This window comes from Panthera leo, chromosome F3, assembly GCF_018350215.1.
Source record: "Panthera leo isolate Ple1 chromosome F3, P.leo_Ple1_pat1.1, whole genome shotgun sequence".
NCBI classification, from domain to species: Eukaryota; Metazoa; Chordata; class Mammalia; order Carnivora; family Felidae; genus Panthera; species Panthera leo.
The window spans coordinates 2,638,550-2,666,299 of NC_056696.1; the positions used below are offsets into that span (position 1 = coordinate 2,638,550).

Genomic DNA, 27,750 nt, shown 5'->3' on the forward strand with positions numbered 1-27,750 from the left:
CGCGAGCAAAGGCCTGGAGGCAGCGATGATCCCGTGTGCCCGCTGGCCCGAAGCAGCCTCTCTGGGTGCAGGGGAGAGTCCGGGGCGGAGGTGAGCGGCCAGGCAGGAGGCCGAGGGTAAGTCAGTCCGCTGCACCCCGCCCCCGCGACAGGCCATCCGCCGGCTGAGGCTTGAGGGTGCCCGGCGTGGGGACAGTCGCCTGCGGAGCGCGGGAGCGAGGCGCCGCGGGGGCGCGAGCAGGTTACCGACCCTGGGCCGTCCCAGGGCCAAGGTCCGGGGATCGGTGCCCGCGGGAGCACTCAGCCCAGCACCCGCCGCTCCCGAGTCGGCGCCGCAGACCCGGGTCTTCACCGGGAGGATCGCGAACGGGCCCCGCTTTCGTGCACACCGCGTGCAAGTGTGCCAGCGCGTGGCCGCGCGCGTGGGCGAGGTGCAGGGGCGGCGAGGTCTGCGCGGAAGAAGCGGGAAGGACACGCGGCGTGCGAGCCACCGCCCCCCCCCACCCGAGACAGCCGGCCGAGGGGCCGCACTCGGACGCGCCTCTGCGCGATCAGGTGCGCGGCGGCGCGCAGGTGACGCGCCCTTCCCGGGTCGCCCGGGTAACCCGGCCGGGTCGTCCCCAGGCCGTGGGCCCCGCCCCCGGCCGCCCCTCGGGGCCGAGCCTGGGCGGGATCAGCGCGGGGGCGCCCGGGGCGGCGGAGCCACAGTCCCAGCGAGCGCGCGCCGGAGCCCGGGGCCTGGAGCCGACGACCGTAAGGGGCGCGGGCTGGGGGGCGGACGCGTCGGGGGGCGACTGGGGGCGCGCGCTGGGAGGACGGGTGTCGGGGCGCGGTCCCGGGGGGAAGAGTGGGTGTGGGGGCGCGGTTCCGCGGGGGGCGGGCTCGGGGTGGGGGGGGGCAGTGTGACTTACTCTCGCTTCGGGGACCCGCGTCTGCACCCGACGGAGGGCCTGGCGCGCCCATGCCTGCCCCCTCCGTGCCCCCGGGGCTGAAGGGGCGCGGCGCTCCCCCCTCCCCCCCCGCCCCGCACTCTCTCCCGAGAGTTCTGCTAACAGGGTGCGTCGCGCCCCGCGGTGAAAAGCACGTGTTTGTCTCTGGACCCCTAAACCCTGCTCGGATCTTGAGTTTGGAAGGCGCTTTCTTGCCTTCGCTGTCCGCCGCCCCCGCCCCCGGGGGGAAAGGGGTGCCTACAGCCACCTGAGGGGACCCGGGCCTGGGACCCAGTTCGCCGTGTGGCCCTGAGTTGCACCCGCCCCTTTCTGAAGCCTAGGCGAGGCGACGGGATCGTGGGGGTAGCGGCTCTAGCAGTGGTCAGTCTTGAAAGCAGTTTGACTTTTTTCTCCACCTGCTCCCTCCCGCCCCCCACCCCCACCCCCACCCCATAAGCCTCGGGGTCCGCAAAGCCTGAATGTGCCCTGTGCCCGCGTGGACAGACACCCCTCCCCCTTTCTAGACTTCCCTCTCCCTGCCCGGGCAGCACCCCGGCTGGGGGGCGAGGAGGCCTGTGCATTCGGGGTCCCTGCTGTCCGTTCAGCGCCTTTGCTCGGATTTGTGAGCTCTGGTGGGAAATTGCTGAGGACACTGGCAAACGCTGTTTCTGTGCCCCTCCGCGGCATCGCCGAGAGCAACCGTTCTCAGGAGGCCTCGGGGGCTCCAGAAAGTAACACTGGCCTCTGCCCCGATGGCTGGAGGTTGTTGCCTGAGCGAGTAGGGGCTGGAGGGCAGAGCCCCACTGGGCCTGGCTTAGTAAGAAGTTCTGGGATTGTTCGGCATTTATCCCAAACGTCCGCACTTGGAGGGCCATGTGAGGACACTCTTGTTTCCCTGAGGAAGCTGGACTGTGCTCAGGGGTGCCTTCTGCCCTGGGCGGGGGGCTCAGCAGGGAACGTGGACTCACTGGTCTCCCAGGTTTGCTGGGGAGAGGTGGACGATAAAATAAACTTGTAAAATGTAGAGTACGTGTGCCGTCGGGTGTAGAGCCCTGGAAGAGAGAAGGGGGGTGTCCGATGAAAGGGATGCCTCGTCTGAGAGATGGTGGTTGAATGACCCCGAGGAGTTGGGAGTGGCCGGTTGCCATCGGGGATGACAGTGCACCGGGCTGAGGGAAGAGCAGGAGCAAAGGCCCTGTGGCAGGAGCAGTCCTGGCATGGATGAGCTTTAGGTCTGTTTGCTGCGGGCGGGCCTGGCTGCCAGCAGTGTCCTTTGGTGTGAATGACCTCTTGCATAAACTGAACCAGCTTCAGAGCGAGAGGACTCAGAACTTCTGAACCTATGCTGCCTCTCCCCGACCCCCCAGTTCCAGGAACGGGAGGAGCTCCACGGCCAGTAACTGCTCAGCAGGGCGGCCGAGGTGAACCTCGACACCGTCTGCTCCGACCCACGTGCTCCCCTGTGCCTTAGGCACTCTGGCCAGACCGGCCTCAGGGAGCGGGGTGCCTGCCGGAAGCGACCGAATGCCCTTGGGCAGGAGGGGCCTTTCGAGGAGCACTGGCCATTCCAGGAAGCAGAGCACCTCCCCCAGGAGCCTCCCGCTCACGTCCGGGCACCAGCTGGAGCTCGCAGGGAGCCCCCGCCGTTGATCTGAGAGCCCAGCTGGCACAGGCTTGGTAATCGCTCACCCGACAGCTTTGACTTCCCTCCCGGGCTCCCGGCCCAGGCCCAGGCCCCACTTCTCCACCCTTGAGCGGATGACACAGAGCTGGGCTTAGGGGAGAAGCGAGGGCCGGGGGCGCCCGGCCGGCTCAGTCCGTAGAGCGTGTGAGTGTTGATCTCGGTCGGGGCCGTGAGTTGGAGCCCCAAGTTGGGTGTGGAGGTTACTTACAAATAAAATCTTAAAAATAAATGAACGAGGGAGATCTAAGCGTGAGCGGGTTGCCACCGCCGAGGGAGGAGCCCAGAACATACCCACCCGGGGCTGGGTGTGCAGAAAGAGCAGGTGCGTGTTGGTTCGGGGGGGCCCCCCTGGATCGCATGCCCAAAACCCACCTCTGCAAGGGCCCTAGAGCCCATCACTAGTGATTGGAGGGAACGCAGCGATGTGGACAGAGAACTGGTGTGGAGAGAAGAGCGGGGTCATGCACTGGCCGGGCCGAGACGTCCCCTGCCCGGGCCTGGTCCGGGGACGCAGGAGGACGGGCCGAGACGTCCCCTGCCCGGGCCTGGTCCGGGGACGCAGGAGGACGGGCCAATCTATCTGCAAGGCTCCTCGTGGCTCCAGTGGGTGGTGACTGTGTGGTTAAGTCCAAACTGATCATCAGGGAAGGAAATTTGTAGGCGGGGTGCGGTCGGTTCAGATGGGGCCAGGGTGGGCTTGAAGCCCGTGCCAGGCCCGCTGAGGGCAGCTTCAAGGACAGTGAGGGCTCCGGCCCCAGGGTGCGGGGCAAACCCTGGGACAGAGGGCAGGGACTTCAGATCGACACAGAAGTGTCACTGCCCAGCCCGGCGGGCCTCCTGGGGACAGCGGGGGACTGCCGGTGGGTGTTCTTGGCCTGGGCCTGGCCCTTTAGGAGCAGACGCTCCCGGGTGCCATGGGGACAAGGTGGGGTGCAGCAGGGAGAAGGCCTCCCCCCGCACAGATCCCCCAGAGCACCCAGCCACCCGCTGCCCTGAGGAGGGAGAAGTGGTTGGTGCTCCAGGAAATCCTCCCTGGCGCCCGTGAGAGGACCTTGCGATCCCATCCCTGCTTACATAACGTAACACAGCTGAGCCAGCCAAGTTCAAACTGGTGTTTTTGCTTCTGCTGAGGTGTGTTTACCTTGCCAAGGGAGGTCCTAGTTCATCGTTTCTTGACTCCTGAAGGCCTGGCCGAGGCCCCTCCCCCCAGCGGGGCTCACAGACCTGAAGTGGCCCCCCCCCATCGTCCGTGTCCAGCGGCTGGGGACACTGTCCCGCTGCAGCTAAGCCTCCCCCTCTGAGGCCTCGCTGGAGGTGCTTGCATTTCGGGAACAAAAGGGCTCTTCTGTCTGAGGAGCTCAGAGATGTTCCAGAAGATTCCATAGGAGGAACAGGAGGTCAGGTCAGGAACAGGAGTTTCTGCTGCCTTTGGGGAGGCCGGGTAAACTGTGTTCAGGGGTCTTCTTGGGGCTTCTGAGCCGGTGGGCTCAAGAGAACGGCTTTGCCCGAGCTTCGTTTTTGTGAGTCTCTTTAAAACAGAAGGAACCAGCCCTCACTTGTCGGGGTTAGTGGGTGTTCGAAGAGCCTTCCCTCCCAGGGCTTCTCCCCGCTTCCTCGCAGAAGGCCGTGGTGCCCAGACGGACCGTCCCCGCCAGGGGCCCACGGGCGGCCTTCAGCTGGCTGTGTCCTGCCCCCGGAGCTCGGGAGGGCGCAGGAAACCGGTGACCAGGAACAGGAGGCCCGGGTGGGCCTGTGCCTTCCCTGAGGGCCACCACCCCGGGCAGCGGGGACTTGGCTTTTCCCTAGGGGACGGGCGCCCTTGGCCTCACTGAGTGGTGATCCTCCCATGTGTTCCCCTTCTTGTCGGGACTGGACAGACGGGGCCTTCTGGAAAGTAAGAGAAGTGCTTTGGTTCCGGGGCCAGGATCAGTCCGGTCAGTGACCAGCACAGCTCAGGGAAGTCTGAGTCTCTTACCAGGTTTTTGGGGGGTCGGGGGAGGGGGGCAAACAGATGTACTTTCCGGCTTTCCAGGGTTTTTTTTTTGCCTGTGGGAGGACCTGCTTGCTAGGCCACATTGTCTCCGCAGGAGCTGACGGGCCCTGCCACCAGGTGCGGGAGGGTGACCTCGTCCCCCTCACCCGGCTCCGGTCCCCGCCCTCCCACGGAGGCAGGGCTGTTTTGTCCACCAGGACCTTCGATGGAGTTCCAGAAGTCGTTTTTGGCTTCTGCGACTTTTATTCCTTTTTGCTGCCCAGACTTTGCCGCAAGCAAACTAACCCCAGGCCCAGAACATTCCCAGACACCGGACCCCGGGCCCGAGGGGCCGCCCTACGGGAAGCACAGAGGCCCTTTCGCTGCCGTCCAGACGGGAAGGCGGCTTAGGTTCCTCAGCCAGGGCCCAGCCAGCAGCGCTCTCTGGTTACACAGCCCTGAGGAGGCGTCCTGAGCCCGGAGCACATTGGTCAAGGGCTGGCTGAGCTGGGGGGCGAGGGCGGCAGAGTGAGGTCAGCGCTGGGAAGGAGATCCGGGGTGCTCGGCCGGGCGCCACCTGGCCCGCTACCTTTATCTTCGGGAATCGGAGTCTTTTCTCTGCTCAGAGATGCCAAGTGCCGAAACCCCACGGAGCACAGCGCTCTTTCCTCGAGGCGGCGAGCTGTGGTCCGCTCCTTCTCTTGTCATTTAAAACCGATGGAAAACTGAGCCAGGAGACAGAACAGGGTCTCAAGTGACTCCCTGGGCGCGAGCCCCCAAGCCCCTCCTCGCATCATTCAGCTTCAGGCCTGCGTGGAAGGCTGCGTAGACGAGCCTGGGGAGGGCTCGACTCGGGCCGGCCGAGTCCCCCCAGAGGTGCCGGGGGCCTCTAGCCCAGCCGGGTGGCCTCCCTCCTCCCACCGAGGCCCCTGCAGCAGGTGCTGGGCGTCCCTCGCTTTCTGCCTTCCGCCACCCTGGGCTTTGGGGCTCATGTTCCCCGGGTCCCGCCTGCTCTTTCCTCTACAGAGACCACCAAGCTTCCTGTCGTGGTCCCAGCAGCACATGTCTTCAGGGAAGGTTCCCTCGGCCTCCGCCCCCTCTCACCCACCTGTCGCGTTCTCGGGATTTAAGTGCAAAAGTGAATGCCCAGGGCGCCCGGGGGGCTCAGTCGGTTGGGCGTCCGACTTCGGCTCAGGTCATGATCTCATGGGTCGTGGGTTCGAGCCCCGCGTCAGGCTCCGTGCTGACAGCTGGGAGCCCGGAGCCTGCTTCGGATGCTGTGTCTCCTTCTCCCTCTGCCTCTCCCCTGCTGGCACTCTCTCTCTCAAAACTAAATATTAAAAAAAAACAAAAACCTTTTTTAGCGAGTGCCCGTGTGGGGGCACCACCCCTTGACCGAGGTAAGTCCTTGACTCCCCAGCTCAGCAAGGCTGGACAAGTGGGGCCACCAGCCTGAAGTCATGTGGCTGCCGAGTGGCAGGAGCACAATTGGAGGCCAGAGGTTGGTGCCTAAACACCGGCCGGCTGACCCCTGGCTCCCTGGACGCCCCTGTAACACCAGCAACACAAGTCCTGTCTGTCTGTCTGTCCACTCAGGCGCAATTGGAGAGTCGGGTTGGGGGGCGAGGGGTCTGCCGGAGCGTCCCCTCCAAGGCAGCTGTATGTCCCTTCACTGCGGCCCAGAGCAGGGCCCCCCCCCCACCAGGAAGCCTGCACCACCCCCACCCCCACCCCCACCCTGTTTTTACTTCTCTATTATTCTGCTTTGTGGTTGCCTGCAAACTGCATTTTCCCTTCCCTAGGGGCTTGGCTCTGGGCTGTTCTTTCTCCCAGGGCTTGGCTCCCGGCCTGGAGGAGGTAAACAAGGCCCTTGTCGTGGGCAGGGGTGCAGGGCCCATCCCGCCTCGCCCATCTTGAGTCCCCGTCCTCGTCTGGCCACTGGGGTTCCGGGGAATAGGCTGTGGGGGCAGAGGGGGCGCGGTCCGGACGTCCTCTCCCCCTCCTCTCTCCCCTCTTCCCCCCATCCCTCCCCCTCCCCCCCTCCCCAGGCTTTCCCGCTCTGTCTGGGCCAGCTGCCACCAGACCCAACAGCGAGCAGGGATGGCGTCGGGGAGCCCCTGGGAGCCGTGCGTTGGCGGCAGGAGGGCGGGAGGCTCCCTGCTCTGCCGCCTTGGCAGGCCCGCCCTGGCTCCGACGGGAAACCATCTGCTTTTCCCTTTCCGCTGGATGTTCCTTTGCCTTCCTCCAGAGAGGTGTGGGGAAGGCGGCGCGGGGCCCGGGGAGGCACACACACCCCTGCGCCCCACTTTCTGTCTGGCTCGCCTCCCCCGTTCTCGCCCTGCCCCGCAGTGTGCTGTCCAGACAGACCTCCCCCAGAAGGAGCCGAGGCCCTCGCTCCCATGTGAGTCTGAGTCACTGGCAGGAAACCCTCAGGAAGCAGGGCAGAGGGCAGAGGCCTCCTGTGCCCAGAGCTGGGCCCTCCCGGCCTCTTTTGTCGAAGAAGAGCCCCGGATGCCCGGCCCCCACCCTGGCCAGTACAGGTGCGCTCAGAGCTGGGCTTAGCTGGTCTGAGGGTTCTCGCACCTGCCTGGGTGTGAGGCCGGGGGAGGGGCGGGGGTCTTTGAGGACAGGCTGGCAGGACTCCCCACTAGTGTTCAGCAAGGTCCAGATTCTGAGCCTCATCTTCTGGATCCCAAATCCTGGTATCTGCCCGCCACCGGGCACCCTGGCTCTCCAGTCTTCCTTCAGGGGGAATTTGCCAGAACACCACCTCCCACCTACTCAGCCTTCTCCCTGCATCCCACGGCCCGTGTCTCAGAATAGTCTAAGAAGTAGATGATATATATAACTCCTCAAGGAGAATTCAGCCATCTTTCTGGGCACGAGCTCTGGAAATTTTCAACATTGTCAGTGAAAAATTTTTTATTTTGATTTATTTTTTGACGTTTATTTATTTTGAGAGAGAGCGCGGGCAGGTGCGGATGTGTGGCCAGGGGAGAGGCAGGGAGAGAGGGAGACAGAGAATCCCAAGCAGCCCCCGCGCCGTCAGCACAGAGGACGCGGGGATCGAACTCACGAACCGCAAGATCGTGACCTGAGCTGAGATGAAGAGTTGAGACGCTCAAGCCACTGAGCCACCCAGGCGCCCCTCGAAGAATTTTTAAATTCATTCTTTCAGCAGAGATTTTCTGAGCATCCAGTACGTGCCAGGTGCCGGGGACCAGCGGGGAGCCAGAGAAGACATGGCCTCTACCCTCGGGGAGCTTACTTCCGGGGTGCGGTGGGAGGGTGGGGGCGATATTGCCGCAGGACCTTGAACAGATGTGACCGTGACTCGAGCTAGGGGTGGGAGGCGCACAGAGCTGAACTAGGTCACGGGAGGCTGCCCGGAGGAGGGACGCTGCATTTGAAATCTGAAGGATGAGCAGGGGTTCAGGAGCTGAGGGGAGAGGGTGCTCCCCCACCGCAGGAGGGCGAGGAGGGGAGGGGTGGGCGGGTCAGAGAGCACAGGCCCTGAAGGGTTAACCAAGCATCTCGCTGTTTCAAGGACAGCAGGAAGCTGTCCCGGGGTTTACACCAGGGATGTGCAAGATCAGGTTTGTATCTGCAGAAAGTCACTCTGGCCACAGGGCACGCTGGGGGCGGGACAGGGAGGCAGAGCACGTGTGAGGGGACAGGACAGGGCCTTTGCTCTGCTCCAGGGGAGGCGGCCGTGCAGGTGGATTGAGATCGACTTTGGAACTTGCCGATTGATTGGCTCCACGGGGGGTGGAACGAAGGAGGGGGTTTCAAAGACGTCGCCTGGGCTCTTGGCTTGCCATTCGGGGGGTGGGTAGTGCCCGCGACAGCGAGGGAACCCCGAAGGAGACAAATTCAGGGGCCCAAGGTCACGGTGCGATCGCAGATGCGCGAGGAGGGGATGTTGAGATGCTCACGAGCAGGGGAGGCGGCAGGGGGCTGCTGGGGTCTTGGTGGGAAACACGCACCTGTCTGTCTGTGCAGGGGTGACGGCGGGAGCCACGTTCGCGGAAAGGGTGGCCCCATTCGGACACAGGTTCTCTGGCGCCCCAGCCAGCTTCGTTGTTGACCCACTGGTTTCCGGAGGCCTATGGGTTTCCAGATCGTCCTTTTTACCCCCCGACGGGTCGCTAGAAAGTCACCCAGCAGGATCCCAGCCACAGCGGCTCAATTGGTCTCGTGTGGAGAGGGCGTCTGACGCACTGTGGAAGTGGGGCCGCAGGAAGGCCGTCGCCCTTCTGGTCTTTCCCCTTTAAAAAATAAAATTAAAAAAAAAAAAACCATAAAATAATCCCTCTGCCGAAGGGGCACAGGTTCGTTCTGTGACTCAGTCACAGCGCATTTCATCCCCAACCGGTGGCCAGTCTTACCCTTCTACGGAGAGAACAGGGAGACACCAGCTGCGGAGGCCACATTGTATGTAAACAGAGGTCAAGGTTCCGCAGAGAGAGGCCCCCTCCCTGCCCCCAGGGCTGGGGCGGGCGGGGCAGGGGCCACTGGTGTTTTGCATTCGGACACCTGTCAGGAAGTTGATTCTCAGAGAAGCAGCCTGGGGGGCTCAGTGGGTGGAGCCTGCAACTCTGGATCCCAGGGTTGTGAGGTCGAGCCCCACGTTGGTTACCTAAAAATAAAATCTGTAAGAACCGAAAGGACAATTTTGAAGGCTGAGCATTTGTTGTTGAGAGTTTGTCCACGGGGAACTGGATATATTATTTCCCCGCCCTGACTTTTTTCAGTTAGTGAGGATGATGTTAAGGTTTATATAATAGAAAACTCAAAGCAGCGGTGGCTCAAACAATGTAGAAATGTGTTTCCCTGTCACCCAAAGGAAGTTTAGGAGTAAGTCGTCCCGCGGTTAGCAGGAACCCATTTTCCATCATTGTCCTGGTGAAAACCTCATGGCCCCAAATGGCTACCAGAGTCCAGGCATCACACCTATGCCCCAGGAAGCGTGAAGGGGGAAGGGCAAAAGGTACGTGCTTCCCAGCCGAGTCCAGGCTCTTTCCAGTCTTCCACACACGGGCAGGATCCATGCACCGTTGTGCACGTTGTGCACTGCACAATCTTAGAGGATGCCACGCACGTCATCCTCTAGATGTATGTAGATCTACGTACAAGTGCTTTCTGGCAGATGGCAATGAGGCATCCTATGACAAAAGCAGCAGATTAGGTTAATTTTCTGGCAGCGTTTTGAAGAATGGGGTCTTTTCCTAATTCACACGGAGGTACTGTCTGGGCCACGAGCGGGGAGGAGGGGGGGCTCCGCCCCAAATACACTTACAGCTCTTTGTCAGCACCTAATCGCCCCTTCAAATCCTCAGCTCGATGCTAAGCTGCAGGGAGCACCAGGAAATGCAGTGTTTAGCTGAGCTTTGCCAACAACAACAACGATTCCCTCCATTCGATTCCATCGCGAGGAAGGAAGGGGCCAATTTAGCCGCCAGGCTCAGCCACCCCGTGTCTCAACCCGAGGGCGCGTTTGGGGAGCCGGGGTTAGGGTGCCGAGTTTTGAGGAACTTGCCCAGGCCCCCTTTTTCTCACACAGCCATGCCGTGCTCCCCTCCCCAAGTGCCCGTCCTCGCCTCGCTCCGGAGTCTTGGCTTGTAATTTACAGGAGGGCCATCCGAATGGCAAACCCGATTCCTGAGTTAAAACTCCCGGCTTCATCATGCAAAAGGAACCGCGTACAAAGGAGGTGAGGTAGAGACCCGTCTCGGCCGGTGCAGGTAGAAATGGAAAGAGTGCGCCCCGGAGGTCCCAAGTGTCCACACCTGCGCGGAACCCGGATGTAGATCCTAGAGGCTCCTTGCTTACACGGCGCACTGTCTCTCGGCCTCGTAAATCCCTGTTTATCCTTAAAACTCCGCTCCCCGCTCATCCGTGCAGGCTTTGTGGCCGACTTAACCACTGCTGCGTTTGCACGCTTCTCCTCGTCTGTGTAGACGGCTGTCATCACTTGTTCATCTGTCTGCCTGTCCTACCAGAGCATGAGCTCCTGCGGCACAGGGCTGTGACCCACCTCCTGTGCCTGCAAAGGGCCGGGCTCACGGTCACAGCCACGCGGTGACCGCCGAACCCGCCCGTGGTCCCACGAGCCAGTTTGCGTTTCCCCTCCCGGGGCCCCGATCCGAATCTCTTACCTGAAAAGAACGAGTGACTTATGGTGCCTTCCAGACCGCATTCAACTTACAAGAGTTGACTTCGGCTTTTAGGACCAAGCCTCAAATGAGGTGTACATACGGTTTTGAAGCTTGTATTTTTGCCCCGAGCCTAACAGAAACACCGCCTTCGGTGAAACTCCGAGGCCGACGTTCCGTTTACCGGCGACGGGAAGCACCTGCCTGGCTTGACCTCCTGCGTTTAGAGCCGTTACCTTGTGGGAGTCAGGCTCCGAACCCTCAGATCTCGCGGAGTAAAGAGTCAGAACCCGGGCGGGGCGGGGGGCTGCAGTCAAGGGCCGGCGTGCAGGCTCGGGAGGCCCGTGACCACGGCCACCCCAGGCTCCCCACGGGGTGTCCCCGCGGCGGTGACCCCGTGCACCCCTGAGTTGTGTCCCGCACCTGCCCGAGCCTGGCTCCTCGGGTGTCTCTGGCCCAGGCGACACACGGGCCTGTGCCCCCTGCACACTGTCATCGCGGTGAGTGCCGGGCCGGGCCCCACCACCAGAGGAAACTCCACGCTGCCGTCTCGTGGCCCTGACAGTGGCCTTCCTTTAGGAACAGTCTGCGGGACGTGCCGTTTTGTGTCTGGCCCGTTCGGTGCGGACCGTTGGGGGCCCCCCTGCGTGGACGGATGGCGTCGGGGACGTTTCTAGGTGTGGGGCTCCCCACCTACAGCTGCTCAGTGTGGTGCACCCTCGGGCACCTTCGGGCTGGGTCTGCGCCTCGGGGCGAATCGCGGAGTCCTCGCGTTTGTGAATGTCGAGTTCTAGTAGATTCCGCCAGTGCTCCGGAGAGGTGGTGGGGAAGTCTGCTGCTAGATGTTGACTTCTCCTAGCTTCTCTCTAGGAGTGACCGCCACTACGGTTCCGACGGTGCCCTCCACGTGCCCTCGCCTCCTTAAAGGGAAAGGTCTCACTTGAGTCTCCTGGTGGCAGGGCTGAGGCCTCCCCAGCCTCCCCGCCTCCCCGCGTCAAGCTGGGGTGATGGCCGCACTGTCTGTCATACACAAAAAATCACCAGATCGAACACTCTAAGTGGGCGAATTATATGGCCCGTGAATTATGCCTCGATAGAGCTGTTTTAAAAAAAAAGCTGAGGGCTCCTGGGGGGCTCAGTGGGTTAAGGGTCCGCTCAGGGCATGATCTCAAGGGCGTGGAGCCTCCTTTAAAAAAATACAACTGGGGGGCGCCTGGGTGGCTCAGTCGGTTAGGCGTCTGACTTCAGCTCAGGTCACGATCTCGCGGTCTGTGAGTTCGAGCCCCGCGTCAGGCTCTGGGCTGATGGCTCAGAGCCTGGAGCCTGCTTCCGATTCTGTGTCTCCCTCTCTCTCTGCCCCTCCCCCGTTCATGCTCTGTGTCTCTCTGTCTCAAAAATAAATAAAAACATTAAAAAAATAAATAAATAAATAAAAATAAAAAAAATAAAAAAATACAGCTGAGCCGAGTGGCCGTGTTCGGGCCCCCAACGCTCCCCGGGCCCAAACCGGGTGCGCCCGGCCCCTGATGGGCACCCTGGGGACAGGCCCCTCCCAGAGACAGCCAGGGGCGGAGCCTCAGGAGCCCAGCATTCCTGGGGGTGGGGGCGCGCGCACACACACACACACACACACACACACACACACACGAGGGTGGAGAGAAGCTTCCAGAAGCGTGGAGCAGAAGGCCCCTTAGAAAAGCAAGAGGCCTCAGAAGTGCAGCCCCAGCATCCAGGGCCGCAAGAGGCCACCCTGTGTTGGTATTTTCCCAATTCGGTGGATGAATGTCACAGCTCTTGTCTTTTTCCTGCTGGTTTCTGTTTCTTCCACGTGCTCAGACTCTTCTTTCACAAGTTCCCACAGTCGGGGGCTGGGTGGGAGGGAGGGTGGGGGTCAGGGTCTCGGCCGGGGGTGGGGGGGGGGGTCTCTGCACTGACGGGCCCTCCTCGCTCCTGCAGGAATCATGTGGCTGGAGATTCTCCTCGCCTCAGTGCTGGCCTTTGTCGTCTACTGGTTTGTTTCCCGGGACAAGGAGGAAACGCTGCCACTAGAAGATGGGTGGTGGGGCCCCGGGGCGAGGCCCACGGCCCCAGAGGACGAGAGCATCCGCCCTTTCAAGGTGGAGACGTCAGACGAGGAGATCAAGGTGAGGCCCCTTCCCCAGGCGGGGCTGAGCCGAGGGGAGGGCGGGGACGCCTGGCTGTGTTCCCCGGGGGGGCTGGGAGTGGGGTGCCCTCCGCTGTTCTCACACCGGCCAGGGGCAGATCCTACAGAGACGTGCCCAGCCCGCCCCGTGCCCACCCCGTCCCCCTCTGCCCACCCGCCCCTCTGCTCCTCCCTCCCCTGCCCAGAGCCCGGCAGCACCAGGTGGGCAGGGGGTGCCAGCTGGCCCTGGGCGCGGGCATCACGGGTCACAGACACAGCTGCTCTCCCCTCCTCCGCTCCCTCCTGCCACCCTGGGGGTGAGTTTAGCCAGAGAAAGCGAGCAGGTTGTCATCAGGGCCTGGGCGGGGGTCCTGAGTGAGACGCAGGGCCGTGGTGACATCAGATGCTGGGCCAGCATTGGTAACGCGCCTGCTCTGTGACAGCTGTTCGAGGCCCCATTCAGTCCCCGTAGGAGGCAGGACCGTCGTTCCCTCTGCAGGTGCAGGAATTGAAGCTTTTTACCCAAGGTGACCGAGGGATGAGCAGGATTTGAACCCAGGTCTGCCAGCTCCAGAACCCAGCCCCCACCCCGCACGCTGGAGTCAGCTGGGACGTGACCAGGGGGGTGTGCTGCCGTGGGAGCTGGGCCAGGAGGGTGACCCGGACGTCCCGTCCCGTTCTGAGCTCGTCGGAGCACGTGTGCGTGCAGGCACGGGCTGGGTGCTCGGAGAAGAGAGGCGCCCTCTCTCCAATAGCTCCTAGTCCCGTGGCTGAGAAAGGAAGGTGCACAGAGAAAAGGTAGCTGAGAGATGAGCAGGGGGTACGTGCTTTCACAAGTGCCCAAGTCGTGAGATTTCCGAGGAGGAAAAGAGTACAGAGCAGAAACTGGGCTGCGCCCAAGAGAAACCAGGCTGAGGATCACGCCTTTCGTGGGTTCCTAGACTTGGAGTCTAAAACGTCCGGAATCTGGGAGCCCGGGGTGCTATGGAGGACACCGAGGGGGCCCGGGCTGGTCCCCTGGCCTCGCCCGCTAGGCTCGCGCCTTCCTTTTCTCCCGGTCTGTCATTTTATCCCAGCCGAGTTACGGCGTATCGTTCAGTGCTGTGTACCCGCGTCCGCAAACCACAGCCCTGGGACAGATCTGTCTGCCCCCCCCCGGGTTATACAGCCCCCGTGTTAAGAATAGCCTTTACATCTTTAAAATGGCTGAGGACATAACAAGAATAATGTCTCGTGACCCGTGAGAACCACCTGGCCTTCAGACGTCAGTGTCTGCGAATAAAGTTTTACGGGAACACAGCCGTGTGCATTGGTCCGCGCGGTGTCTGTGGCTGCGTCCACGCTGCGAGGACAGAGTGGGCCAGCTGCAGCTGGAAAGGGCCTAGAACGTTCATAGTGCCTGGCCTCTTACAAAAAAGTGTGGCGGTCCCCGCCAGAGGTCAGCCTAGGTCCGTTAAAGATGCATGTAGCGGTGATGCACTTAAAAACAAAGAGGAGATATACGGGTGACGTCGAGGGTGAAGGACACAGCTTCGGGAACAGCTGCGGTCATGGGAAACGAGGTGCCTTCTGGGGAAAGCGGACGACCCCGAGGGCACCTGTGGCGGACCCGGGGGACCTCACCCTCCCCGAGGGACTTGGCTTCGCCTCCCCTGTCACAGTATCTGGCCGCTGCGGGTCTGCTCGCCTTCTGGAAACAAACCTTCTGTGCTCTGCCCCACCCACCCCTCTCTCCCTGGGTCCTGCATTTCGCTCCAGGACTTACACCGCAGGATCGACGGGACCCGTTTAACCCCACCTTTGGAGGACAGCCGCTTCCATTATGGCTTCAACTCCAACTACCTGAAGAAGATCCTCTCCTACTGGCGGAATGAATTTGACTGGGGGAAGCAGGTGGAGATGCTCAACAGGTACCCTCACTTCAAGACCAGGATCGAAGGTATGTTCCCCAGACGCCAGCGGGAGAGGGGTGTGCGTCTCAGGAGCGGCCTTGTAGCTGCCGGAGGGGCCCCGGACCCAACTTAGGATCCAATTACTGGTCCTTGGGGTGTATTTACGGGCTGACCTCACTGGGGCAAAAAGGATGCAGAGTCCCCACGAATCCAGTGGGCTTTAGAGCGAGGCAGGAAGACACGTCAGTAATTTGAAAGCCAGAGATACGCAGAATCTGGTCCGCCGCTCCGTGAGGGTTTGGAGTCCGTGACGCCGTGACTGCTCAAGGGCGCTCGGTCCGGCGGTCAAGGTCCTGAGAACGACTGCCCTCCCTGTCTGCGGCTCGAGACCTGGCGTCCTGCCGCTGTGGGACGCCGCTGTCCCTCGGCATCACCTGGGAGGTCCCTTCCCGCCCAAAACTGTCTTGGCAAGGTGACCTCAAGATCATTTGGGGTGAGGGAATAGTTTCCTGGGCGGAAAAGCATTTTCCCCCAGTTCTGCTGAGAAGTAACTGACGCCCATCAGCGGGTAAGTGTGAGGCGTGGGGCATGATGGTTTGATTGACATCTGCTCTGAAGTGATCGCCTGGGTGGGGGGAGAGGGGGTGTGGGGGGGTTCAGCTCACATCCAGCTTCTCCTGCAGAGACGATACAAGGAGAGAACAAACTCCTCTCCCCGTGTTGAGCTCTCAGGACATACCCTGAACCTCCCTACGTACCCACAGCAGCGCCAGCTCCCGTCACCAGGCTGGACGGACGCCCCCAGGGCTCACCTTGACCTGGGGTGTGCACCTGCTGGCCCCTCCCTCCGGCTCCCCCGCCCCCAACCCCCCTCTGGTCTCTTTTTTCTACGATTTCGGCTTTCGTTTCGTTTTAGATCCCACACATAAATGAGATCACGCGGTATTTGTCTTTTTTCTGTCTCTGGCGTGTTTCACTTAGCGCAGTGCCTTCAAGGTCCACCCATGTTGTCATAAATGGTAAGGCTTCCCTGGGGCGCCTGGGTGGCTCAGTCGGTTGGGCGTCCGACTTCAGCTCAGGTCACGATCTCACAGTCCGTGGGTTTGAGCCCCGCGTCGGGCTCTGTGCTGACAGCTCGGAGCCTGGAGCCTGTTTCGGATTCTGTGTCTCCCTCTTTCTCTGACCCTCCCCTGTTCATGCTCTGTCTCTGTCTCAAAAATAAATAAACGTTAAAAAAAAATTAAAAAAAAATAAAAATAAAAATAAATAAATGGTAAGGCTTCCTCATTTTTTTTTTTAACTTTATTTATTTATTTTATTTGCTTGAGAGGGAGAGAGAAAATCCCAAGCAGGCTCCATGCTGTCAGCACAGAGCCTGACTCAGGGCTCGAACTCATGAAACTCAAGGTCAGGACCTGAACCTGAAATCAAGAGTCAGACACTAACTCGCTGAGCCACCCAGGCGCCCCCAAGGCTTCTTCGTTTTTAAAGGCTGAATAGTATTCCATTTATATTTATAGAGAGAGACCACAACTTCGTTATCTATTCATCTACTGATGGATACTTAGGTGGCTTCCTTGTCTCGACTACTGTAAATAACGCTGCAGTGAACGAGGGTGCATCATCATCATCATCATCATCATCATTTTTAGAGAGAGAGGGAACCTGCGAGTGAGGGAGAGGGGCAAAGGAGGAGAGAGAGAATCTCATGCAGACGCCATGCTCAGTGCAGAGCCCAACCCGGGGCTTGATCCCACGACCCTGGGATCGTGACCTGAGCCAAAATCGAGAGTCGAAATCTCAACTGACTGAGCGCCACCCAGGTGCCCCTGTTATCTTTTTATATATATTCCCAGAAACGGAATTAGTGGACCATATTTCACTTTTCAGTTTTTGAGGGATCTCCATCCTGTTTTCTAGAATGGCTACACCAGTTTGCATTCCCACCAGCCAGCAGTGCACGAGGGTTCCCCTTTCTCCACATCCTCACCAACACTTGGTATCTCTTTTTGTCTTTAAAAAAAAAGCTTATTTATTTATTTTGAGAGAGAGCAGGGGTGCCCCTTTTTTGATCATGGCCATTCGACAGGTGTGAAGTGGTATCTCAATGTGGTTTTAATTTGCATTTCCCTGATGATGAGTGATGGTGAGCATCTTTCCATGTGTCTGTTGGTTGTTGTCTGTCTTCTTTGGAGAAATGTCTATTCAGGTCCTTTGCCCATTGTTTTAATTGAGTTATTTGTTTTTCTACTATTGAGTCGTTAGGAGTTCTTTATGTATATTGGATACTAATCCCTTATCAAATGCATGGTCTGCAGTTAGTTTCTCCCGTTCCCCAGATGGCCTTTTCGCTTTGTTGATGGTTTTCTTTGCTGTGCAGAAGCCTTTTAGTTGGATGTAGCCTCCAAGAAACTATCATCAAGACCCACGTCATAGAGCTCTGTGTCTGTTTCCTTCTGGAAGTTTCATGGTTTCAGGTCTTACATTTAAGTCTTTGATCCATTTTCAAGTTCATCTTTGTGAGTGGTGTGAGGTAGGGGTCCAGTCTCATTATTTTCCATCTGACCATCCAATTATCTCAGCGCCATTTACTGAAGAGACTGTCTCCTCTCCATCGAGTGTTCTTGGCTCCCTTGTCAAAGCTTAGTTGACTGCATATGCCCAGGTTTATTGTGATTCTGTTCCGTTCATCTGTTGGAAACACTTATTTTAACCCCAGAACGATTGATTGATTAATTGATTGATTGATTTAGAATGCTTATTTACTTATGTTGAGAGAAGGAGAGAGCAAGCAGGGGAGGGACAGAGAGAGAGGAAGAGAGAGAATCCCAAGCAGGCTCCACACTCAGTGGGAAGCCTGACATGGAGCTCTAACCCATGAACCGTGAGGTCACGACCTGAGCCAAAATCAAGAGTCAGACACTCAGTTGACTGAGCCCCCCAGGCGCTCCTTGGAACAATTTCAAATTTACAGAAAAATAGTGAGGACGGTACGGGAAGTTCCCCTGTACCCACTCCCAGTTTCCCCTTACTGTTAACCTTAGTCTGGTACATTTGTTACAAGGAATGAACCAGTACTGATATGTTAATACCTTCACTAAAGTCCATACTTTATTCAGATTCCCTTAGTGTTAAAAACATCTTTACTTTTTAAAAAATTTTTTATGTTAATTTATTTTTGGTGGGGAGGGGCAGAGAGAGAGGGAGACACAGAATCCGAAGCAGGCTCCAGGCTCCGGGCTGTCCGCACAGAGCCCGGCGCGGGGCTCGAACTCATGGACCGCGAGATCATAACCTGAGCCGAAGTCAGATGCTCAACCGACTGAGCCACCCAGGTGCCTCAAAACCATCTTTATTTTTAAAATTCTATGGTTGTGGGGCACCTGGGTGGCTCAGTCGGTTGGGCGTCCAGCTTCGGCTCAGGTCATGATCTCACGGTCTGTGGGTTCGAGCCCCGCGTCGGGCTCTGTGCTGACATCTCAGAGCCTGGAGCCTGCTTCGGATTCTGTGTCTCCCTCTCTCTCTGCCCCTCCCCGCTCATGCTCTGTCCCTCTGTCTCTCAAAAATAAATAAACATTAAAAAATAATAATAATAGGGGCGCCTGGGTGGCTCAGTCGGTTAAGCGTCCGACTTCAGCTCAGGTCACGATCTCGCGGTCTGTGAGTTCGAGCCCCGCGTCGGGCTCTGGGCTGATGGCTCGGAGCCTGGAGCCTGCTTCCGGTTCTGTGTCTCCCTCTCTCCCTGCCCCTCCCCCGTTCATGCTCTGTCTCTCTCTGTCTTAAAAATAAATAAACGTTAAAAAAAAATTTTTTTTTTTAAATAATAATAATAATAAAATAAAGACTGAACAACACAGTGTCCACAGACAATGGGATATGGCTCAGATTTCCTCAGTCTTCACCTAATGTTGTATTTCTTTCCCGGGACCCCATCCCGGACACCCCATTACGCTTTGTTTCCATGTCTCCCTAGGCTCCTCTGGACTGTGACAGTGCAGACTTTTTACAAAAGGCTCACAGATCCTAACTTGCCTTGAGCCAAAATAGAACCCTACGTACATTCTATTTTGGAACGTGGTTTTCCACTTGACAACACATCCCGGGGTCCTTCCGCGTTGCTGAATGCACTCCTATTCGGGGGCGCCTGGGTGGCTCAGTCGGTTAAGCGGCCCACTTCGGCTCAGGTCACGATCTCGCGGTCCGTGAGTTCGAGCCCCGCGTCGGGCTCTGTGCTGACAGCTCAGAGCCTGGAGCCTGTTTCGGATTCTGTGTCTCCCTCTCTCTGACCCTCCCCCGTTCATGCTCTGTCTCTCTCTGTCTCAAAAATAAATAAACGTTTAAAAAAAAAATTTTTTTTTTAAATAAAAAAAAATGAATGCACTCCTATTCATAGGAGACCTTACCTCCTTTGGAACATACTGCACGGCGTGCGGTTATTTTGAATTCAGATTGTCACCTTTTCATCTGAGTGTAAAGTTAGGGAACACCCACTCATTCGCGCCCGTGCTGGCGCGCGCACGGCGGTCCTTGGAAGCTGTCCCCCGGGAGGGGACTGGTGGCTGGGGGAAGGGCCGAGGCCAAGGCTGACTGTTCACTGTTCCCTTGTATCCTTTTTGAATTTTAAATATTTGAATTTTATTTTCTTGCTTTTTATGTTTATTTTAGTTTTGAGAGAGACAGAGCACGAGCAGGGGAGGGACAAAGAGAGAGGGAGACCCAGAATCCAAAGCAGGCTCCAGGCTCCGATCTGTCAGCACAGAGCCGGACGTGGGGCTCGAGCCCACAGACGGCAAGATCATGACCTGAGCCGAAGTCGGACGCTTAACTGACTGAGCCGCCCCAGCGCCCCTAAATGTTTGAATTTTAAAAGCGAAGGGGTGCCTGGGTGGCTCAGTGGGTTGAGTGTTCAACTCTAGGTCACGATCTCACGGTTTGTGGGTTCGAGCCCCGAGTCGGGCTCTGTGCTGACGACGCAGAGCCTGCTTGGGATTCTCTCTCTCCCTCTCCCTGTCTCTCCCCTGCTCACACGTGCTATCTCTCAAAAATAAATAAATGAACTTTAAAAAAAAAAAAATGAAGACAGACGTTAAAAATCAAAGAGGAAGCCCTCCTTGTTTCCCGGCAGGTCTGTGGAGCCCCAGGCACCCCAGACCCAGGCTGCGGGCTCAGAACCCGGGAGCAGAGCTGGGCCCCGGCCTGGCGGGTGGCGAGGGGCCTGGAGGGGGGTGTCCTGGCCCAGCGCCCGCCGGGACAGAGGCTGGAGGCGAAGGGACAAGGGCCCTGAACCTCGGCCTCCCTGTGATCAGCAATGCCGTTGTCTCTGGAGGCCCTGCCTCACCCCCCGAGGGAGGCCCAGGCCTCCTTGCAGAACAGGGAAGCCGGCACAGAGGCTGGAGCCCGGGGATAGGGGCAGAGAGGACCCCAGAAAGTTCGGGGCGTGAGGGTCGAGGACAGCAGGCAATGGAGAGGAGGGAGGCCCTCTGGGACCACCCGGGCCGGGGAGCCAGGGGAAGACTCTCGAAGGCTCGCTGGGCCCGGGCCAGGCCACCAGCGCGGGGACGAAGCTGGCGGCACCTGGGTGCAGCCACAGCAGGCCGCTGTCCGGACGACTCAGTGTTTCGTGCTGTGACGTCCTGGGGAACCCCGAGGTGGTCCCGGGGTCAGGCGGTTTCCGGGAAGGGAACAGCCCTTAAATAGCTCTCGCCTCTGGGTTTTTAAACATCCAGGCACCCCTTAACTTTTTTTTTTAAGTTCATTTATTCATTTTGAGAAAGAAAGAGTGTGAGCAGGAGAGGGGCAGAGAGAGGGAGACACATAGAGATGACTTACAAAAATAAAATCTTGGGGCGCCTGAGTGGCTCAGTCGGTTGAGCGTCCGACTTCAGCTCAGGTCACGATCTCGCGGTCCGTGAGTTCGAGCCCCGCGTCGGGCTCTGTGCTGACGGCTCAGAGCCTGGAACCGGGTTCGGATTCTGTGTCTCCCTCCCTCCCTGCCCCTCCCCGGCTCGCACGCTGTCTCTGCCTCTCACAAATAAATAAACATTAAAAAAATAAAGAAAGACAATATCTCCGATGCCTGCCGGCCTGACTGTGCTCGTCTCCCCAGGGCTGGACATCCACTTCGTCCATGTGAAGCCGCCCCAGCTGCCGCCCGGCCGCACCCCCAAGCCCCTGCTGATGGTACACGGCTGGCCCGGCTCCTTCTACGAGTTTTATAAGATCATCCCCCTCCTGACTGACCCCGCGAACCACGGCCTGAGCGAGGAGCACGTGTTCGAAGTCATCTGCCCTTCCATTCCTGGCTACGCCTTCTCGGAGGCAGCCTCCAAAAAGGGTATGGGGGCTGCGGGGGGCGGTGTGGACCAGGCCTGCCCGCCAGGCGGGCAGCCAGCACACCCTCTCGGGCTCTGAGGCGGGCGAGGAGCGGTGGTGACCGACGCTGGCCCCGGGGCCCCGACTCCCGTGCCCTCGGGAGCTCCCCGCATCTGGGCCCGGGCTGTCCCGGGCCAGCGAGGCTGACCGAGCCCCACAGGAGCACACTGGTGGCTGGCCTGAGCCCATCGCGCCCTCGCTGCTTGGCTGTCCCCTCGCTGTCCCTCCCTGCCACGCGGACGCCAGGCTCGCTCCCTGCGGGGCACTGGCCGTGGCCTCGCCACCACCGTTGGGCCCCGGGACGCCTCCTCCCCTCCTGTGAGCTGCTGTCACCCTAGTGGGGGGCGAGAGGGGTGTGAGGAATTTCACAGGAGCCCAAGAGGACCCCACGAGTGACTTCCTGTGACTCTGTTCTCCTTCCCTCCCAACCAGGCTTGAATTCAGTGGCCACCGCCAGGATCTTTTACAAACTGATGCTGCGGCTGGGCTTCCGGGAGTTCTACATTCAGGGCGGGGACTGGGGGGCCCTGATCTGCACCCACATGGCCCAGATGGTGCCCAGGTGAGTGTGCGTGTGCACAGCCCCCGCGAGGTCACTGTGTGCACGGGGGCGGCGGGATCTGCCTGCGGGGGGCCACCGGGCGGGGTGTCTGTGGGCCCAGGGGGAGAGGACGGAGGGGCCCCTGTCACCCAGCCGCGCCCAGAGCTCTTTGGTGTGGATCCTCTCCGTTCGGTATCACGCGGGGTTGGTGACGCTGGGCCAGGTGCCCAGACAGAGAGGGACAGATAGAGGAGGGGAACGTCAGAGTGGACCCTTCTGGTGGCCTGAGCCCTGGGAGAAGCCAGAACTTTCTGGAAACTCTGTATTTCCCCCTCCCCAACGCCTCCCTCCTCCTGCCGGCCTCCCCCCACCCTTGCCCTGGCCCTGGCCCTGACGCCAGCCTCACCGGGGCCCGCTCTCTGCCCTCACAGCCATGTGAAAGGCCTGCACTTGAACATGGCTTTCATTTTAAATGGCCGCATCCTGACCCTCTTCCTGGTTCGGCATTGCGCGAGGCTCCTCGGTTTCACCCAGAGGGATATGGAGCTGATGTTGCCCTTCAAGATTTTCTACAGACCGCTGGGGGAGAGCGGCTACATGCACATCCAGAGCACCAAGCCCGACACCGTGGGTGAGCCGGCGCTCGGGACACGGCGGCCAGGGCGGGGGTCACGCCCCTTCCATCCAGCCGGGCGCTGTGGGGGGGGGGGGGGGGGGCAGCTCACCCGCCCCAGAAGCCGCGCTCCAGGGGTGCACACCTCCTGGGAGGGACCTGAGCTCTTTCTTAGGCTGCGTGTCTCCGCTGAGGTCATTTGAGGTCAATTGTCCCAGACGACAGCTTGAGCTGAATGCCGTGTGCACTGGCTTTGACCCCTGACCCCTGGACTCTACGAGCCTGAACGGAGCAGGAAGCCTGGGGGCCCGGCAGCCCCAGGACCGTGGGGGGTGGAGGGGGTCGTGTCCATTTGTAACAGATCCCCTATTTTGGACGTTTAGGCTGCTTCTTACTTTTCACTGATCACAGCGTATAAACCAAAAGCCCCAACTTTTCTTTTTAAATGTTTATTTATCGTGAGAAAGAGTGAGCAGGGGAAGGGCAGAGAGAGGGGGAGACAGATTCCTAAGCAGGCTCTGCACCATCAAGCACACAGCCTGATGTGGGGCTTGAACCCGCAAACCACGAGATCATGACCTGAGAAGTCAAGTCGGACGCTTAACTGACTGAGCCACCCAGGCGCCCCAACCCCACCTTTTTTTTTTTTTTTTTTTAGTTTATTCATTTATTTTAATGTTTATTTTTGAGAGGGGAGGGGGAGAGAGCGAATCCCAAGCCGGCTCTGCGGTGTTCGCACAGAGCCTGAGGCGGGGCTCAAACTCACAAACCCTGAGATCATGACCCGGGCTAAGATCAAGAGTCTGATGCTTGACCAGCTGAGCCACCCAGGCGCCCCCGGGTCTATTTATGTATGCAGGTAATCTCTACACCCAAAAGGGGCTCCAGCTCGCGACCCCGAAATCCAGAGTCGCACCCTCCACCAAATGAGCCGACCGGGTGCCTCTGAGACCCCACCTTTTAAAAACCAGCATTCATACAGATCTCGCTTGTGGACCTCCCCGAACACAGGACGCTGCCCGCGTAGTGGGTGGGCTCCCAAGAAGCCGTGAGGGTGTCCCCCTTTTACTCAGATCGGGATTCCAAGGCCAAGGGTTAAGTAGACGGGGTGCAGAGCACCCCAAGAGTTGGGGCAGAGCCGTGCTCCGACCTGGGCGCCGCCCGGTGGGGCCCGCAGCACCCCGTGTCCTGACGGCCAGCTCGCAGGTCCCGGGCCTGTGTCACTCCCCGCCTCTCCCCTCGCCAGGCTGCGCTCTGAACGACTCTCCCGCGGGCCTGGCTGCCTACATCCTGGAGAAGTTTTCGACCTGGACCGATTCCGAGTTCCAACAGCTGGAGGACGGGGGCCTGGAGAGGTGAGCCCCCCACCCCCGCCCCGCCAGCCGTGGGCCCGCGTCCCGGCAGCCCGCGTCCCTCCGGCCGACGGCCAGCACCTTCCACTCACTGCCGGATGCTCCTCAGACCCTCACCTCGGTGAACGCGGAGCCAGGTCCTCCGGATGAGGAAGCGGACAGAGGTCCGGCGACTGGCTCCGGGCCTCGCCGCGGAGGGGTCAAGACCAGGGTCTAGCCCTTGAGAACGTCCATGCTCCATTTGCTAAATAGCACCCCCGCCCCCCGGGATCAGGGGGTCCAGAGGGCAGCGATCACCCGGGGTCCCCCCGCTCTGAACCCAGGAGAGCCCGGCATCGTGGCCACCTGACCGTGTGCCCCGGGGAAGGCAACCCTGGACGCTGCCTCAGAAAGACTGGGGAAGCTTCAGAGGCTGCAGCCTCTGCTACCCGGCCAGCCCTGACCCGGCTTCTGCAGCATCCATCCCTGTCTTCGTTACTTCGGGGGCACGCAGAGCGCCGGACTCCGTGCCGGTGTGGGAGCAGAGGGAGAGGGGCTGGCTCCCTCTTCGGGCACGGGGACCGTGTCTAGGCCATGCCGGGCACGCAATCGACAAGTCTGTAGTGGACGGATGAGCTCTGAGAGACCGTCCAGAGAAAGGAGGCTTTGCCTTGTCTGAGGGGCGGGGCGGAAGTGACTGGGAGAATCTACTGGATTTGGGCTTTGAGGGATGAGTAGGAGTTTGCCGGCGGACAGGGTGGAAGAAGGGAATTTAGGCGCAGAGAAAACACCAGGTGCTCCTGGAAAGGCTGGCTCGGCAGAGGCCAGGGCAGAGGGCAGGGACGCAGGGGCCGGGCCATGAACCCGTGCACAGCCCTCACCTTGGGATCTGTTCCCCACCCCACATTGGAGAGGCCCCCGGGGGGATGGGCCTCCACCAGGAGCTCCTAGGCAGGGCTGGCCCTGTTCCTTGCCCAACAGTACCTGCAGCCAGGTGAGGGTCCCCACCAGACCGCCCCCCCCCCCCCCCCCCCGGGCTGACCACCCACTGTAGCTGCTGCCTGGCCCCCGGGGGCACCAGAGCCTGGAGCAGGGGCAGGAACCATCAGCTCTGTGTTCTAGAGAGATCACTGACTACGGTAGGCCGGAGACGGGTGTGGTGGTAGTTTCCAAGCCGGGACCGGAGCCGAGGGAATACGGGAGCCCTTAGCCACCTCGCTGAAAGCCCAGTTCACAGGGTTTGAGAGCCGATTCTAACCATTCTGTTCCCATCGACCGCTATCCATTTGGAGGTTCCCTCGTCTCTGTTCCCGCTCCGGGCCGCTGTTGCTGGAGACTAAGAATGTGGAAACGAAGATGCCTGATGAACGTGTTCATCATTCTGGAGAAGCCTCTTTTCTCCCAAATCCTTCGTATTTTCACATTGTTAATGCTCTCCCTTCCCCCGTCACTATCTCAAGCTGCACCGGTGGGGAGCAGGGCAGGGGTGAATCGTGGTGCCGAGGACAAAAGCATATTTGGCCGACGGCCTCCCAAGAGCCGACACAAACAAGTAAATTCGGCAAATTGGCTTCGGTTCGTCAAAGTCACTGCCCTGGAGGCGGAGAGCTGGGCAGGCGCAGTGACGCTGCGGGGCCTCCCCCCGCGAGGGGGGCAGGCAGGGCGTCGTGGGGTCAGTGTGAGGGAGGTGGCAGGGGGGGCGGAGGAGGGGTGCCTCGAAGTACGCATGTGCGCGTGCACTTGCGTCCGTGAGCGTGTGTCCGAGAGGGGCTGGGCACAGAGCACACTTCTGTCCCGGACGTGCTGGGTGCCAGGTGCCCACTGGGGAACGGGATTGACATCTGAGCCTGGGGAGGGGTCCAATGGGAGGAAATGACCCTCTCTGTGCTCGGGGAAATTAACAGTTGGCATCAGTGCAGGTGGGGCAGCATCGGGGGGTGCTGGGGGGACCCCTGGCTTACTGGCTGCTTACTGGGAGGGGGACGGAGGGAGGTCTGGGAAGACAGAACATAGTGAGAAGGGCGAGTGTGGATGGAGAGTTGCAGCGTCGGGGAGGGGGGGGGGGTGCCGAGGCATGGGGGAGGGGTGGGGCAGGGGAGGGGAGGCAGAAGGCAGGCCCGGGTGGCATCGGACGGCAGACCGTGGGCAGGGGAGGGAGACTTGGAGGCGGATGGAGGGATCGGGCCCCCCGACAAGGAAGCTTAGATCTCCTAAGCCCCCAGGACTGGAATGGAGCAGGGAAGGCCCGAGGGGAGCTCTGTGCAGACTTGGGTTCCCTCAGGGAGGCTGGCGGGGTGGGGGCTGTGGGTGGCACGTGGCCATCGGGACGCACCGAGGGTTGGGACCCGTCCCCAGAGCTGGAGTCCCCTGGGGTCTGCGGACCAGCAGGTGGGTCTGGGTGGCCGAGGGCACTGGCAGGGCGTTGTGGGAATGAGAGGGGACAGGGTGGGAAGCTGGCGGGTCTGTGCGCAGTGGATGTGGGGTTTCTAGGGTCAAGAGGACCAAATGACTCTTTCCTCCCCAAGGGTGGAGCCCCGCAGCCTGGGTGGGGTCCCCCTGCTCAGCAGTCCCAGCCTGAGTGTGTGTGTGTTGAGGGGGGTGGGGGTCTGCACAGGGCCCCATGACTCCTAGGGTGACTCACTTGGCGGGAAGCTTGTGGGTAATGCCAGGCGCGTCCAGGGGCTCCAAACGCTGCCTGGAAACCCCATCCTGCCCAGGCCCTGGCAGGGGTGAGCCCACCTGGGGATGGTCCACGAGGGCCAGAGGTGGGCAGCCACCTCCGGGCACCCGGTGGTGACCAGCCCAAAGCCCCTGGGTTTGGTTGTCCTCACCTGCTGTTTCCTGCCCAGGTGGGACCGCTCTGGGGGTGGTCAGGGGTGCGGGCGGCCGTGAGGGCCAGCGGAACCTGCCTCATGCACGGTCCGCATGCCGCGTCACCTGCCATCACAGTGGCTGGTGACCCTGGGCGGAACCTGCCTGTGCCCCGGTCGCAGTGATGTCTGAGGGGGGAAAGCAGGCGGGCCCGGAGGCTGCCCTCTGGTGCACCCGGGGCTCAGCGGCCGTCTGGTTCTGCTTCCGCAGAAAGTTCTCCCTGGATGACCTGCTGACCAACGTCATGCTCTACTGGACAACTGGCGCCATCACCTCCTCCCAGCGCTTCTACAAGGAGAACAGGGGGCAGCTCTTCAAGCAGGATCGGTAAGCCTGGCCCAGCCCAGAGGCCTCCAGGGCAGGGAGCCGCAAGACAAGCCGGCCTTGAACCCGAGGGCAGACGCCCAGCGTGAGAACGAATTTGTGGGCAGGCCGGAGGTGCTGGGAGAAATCTTGCGCGTCTAGAGTTAGCTCAGGAAGGGAACGCGGGGCCGGCCCGCTGTGCCACCCCTGCTTCCGGGGCCCCTTGGACCTTCACACGGAGACCCTCAGGTGGCAGCGGAGGGACAGGGGACACCCGTCCCACCTGGCCCTGTTCCCCAGCCTGGCCAGCCCTTCCAGAAAGGCCCTGGGTGGGTTGGAGTTGAGGGCGCGGTCACAACCCTGGCTCTGACCTCCTGTCCCCTCCGCCCCGTCCCTGAGCCCCCGCTGTGGGGACAGAAGGGGACCAGGATGCGACGTCGCCTCTCAGGGGATCTCTGTCCCTTCCAGGGTCAAGGTGTCGGTGCCCACCGGCCTGGCCGCCTTCCCGTGTGAGCTGATGCACGTACCGGAGAGGTGGGTGAAGGGCAAGTACCCGAGGCTCGTGTCCTACTCCTACATGCCCCGCGGGGGCCACTTTGCCGCCCTCGAGGAGCCGGAGCTGCTGGCCCAGGACATCCGCAAGTTCGTGGGGCTGGTTGAGCTGCCCTGATGCCACGGGGGTGGCCCCCGGGGCCGAGTCTCCCTCCCCGTCAGCCAGCCCCTCCCAGTGCGGCCCCCCATCCCCCTCCCTCTCCCCCGCCCCGGCTTCTCTTGGCGAAGGTGTATCCCCACCCCCGCCCCCTCCCCTGCCCGTCCTGGGCCCCAAGCGCGCTGCACGCACCCTCCCACACGCAGGTGGATGCCGATAAATGATTTTAGTCCTCAGAGCGGCTGGAACCAGGTGACCTCTGCTTGTCCCGGCCCCACATGGGGTCCCCTCCCAGG

The 27,750-nt window shown here is 60.5% G+C and overlaps 1 protein-coding gene across 4 annotated transcripts; it reads left to right on the forward strand.

The window, feature by feature from the left end:
* Positions 1-27,690, forward strand: EPHX1 (epoxide hydrolase 1). 4 transcript variants are annotated; one of them, XM_042925574.1, is made up of 9 exons: positions 1-116; positions 12,696-12,883; positions 14,641-14,821; positions 20,881-21,108; positions 21,579-21,708; positions 22,119-22,318; positions 23,547-23,655; positions 26,713-26,829; positions 27,274-27,690. In XM_042925574.1, the coding sequence occupies exons 2-9, from the start codon at positions 12,701-12,703 to the stop codon at positions 27,473-27,475; spliced, it is 1,350 nt and encodes a 449-aa protein (XP_042781508.1). In that variant the 5' UTR covers positions 1-116; positions 12,696-12,700; the 3' UTR covers positions 27,476-27,690. The 4 variants fall into 4 exon arrangements, with proteins under 4 accessions (XP_042781508.1, XP_042781504.1, XP_042781506.1 ...); XM_042925570.1 differs by lacking the exon at positions 1-116 and adding an exon at positions 643-752; XM_042925572.1 differs by lacking the exon at positions 1-116 and adding an exon at positions 3,964-4,014.
* Positions 27,691-27,750: the final 60 nt, after the last annotated feature.

Excerpts from the sequence above, each read along its gene's own strand:
- EPHX1 (XM_042925574.1), top strand. The coding sequence starts at position 12,701 with ATGTGGCTGGAGATTCTCCTCGCCTCAGTGCTGGCCTTTGTCGTCTAC. Across the intron at positions 21,109-21,578 it reads GGAGGCAGCCTCCAAAAAGG|GCTTGAATTCAGTGGCCACC; the intron begins GTATGGGGGCTG and ends CCTCCCAACCAG. Across the intron at positions 26,830-27,273 it reads CAGCTCTTCAAGCAGGATCG|GGTCAAGGTGTCGGTGCCCA; the intron begins GTAAGCCTGGCC and ends TGTCCCTTCCAG.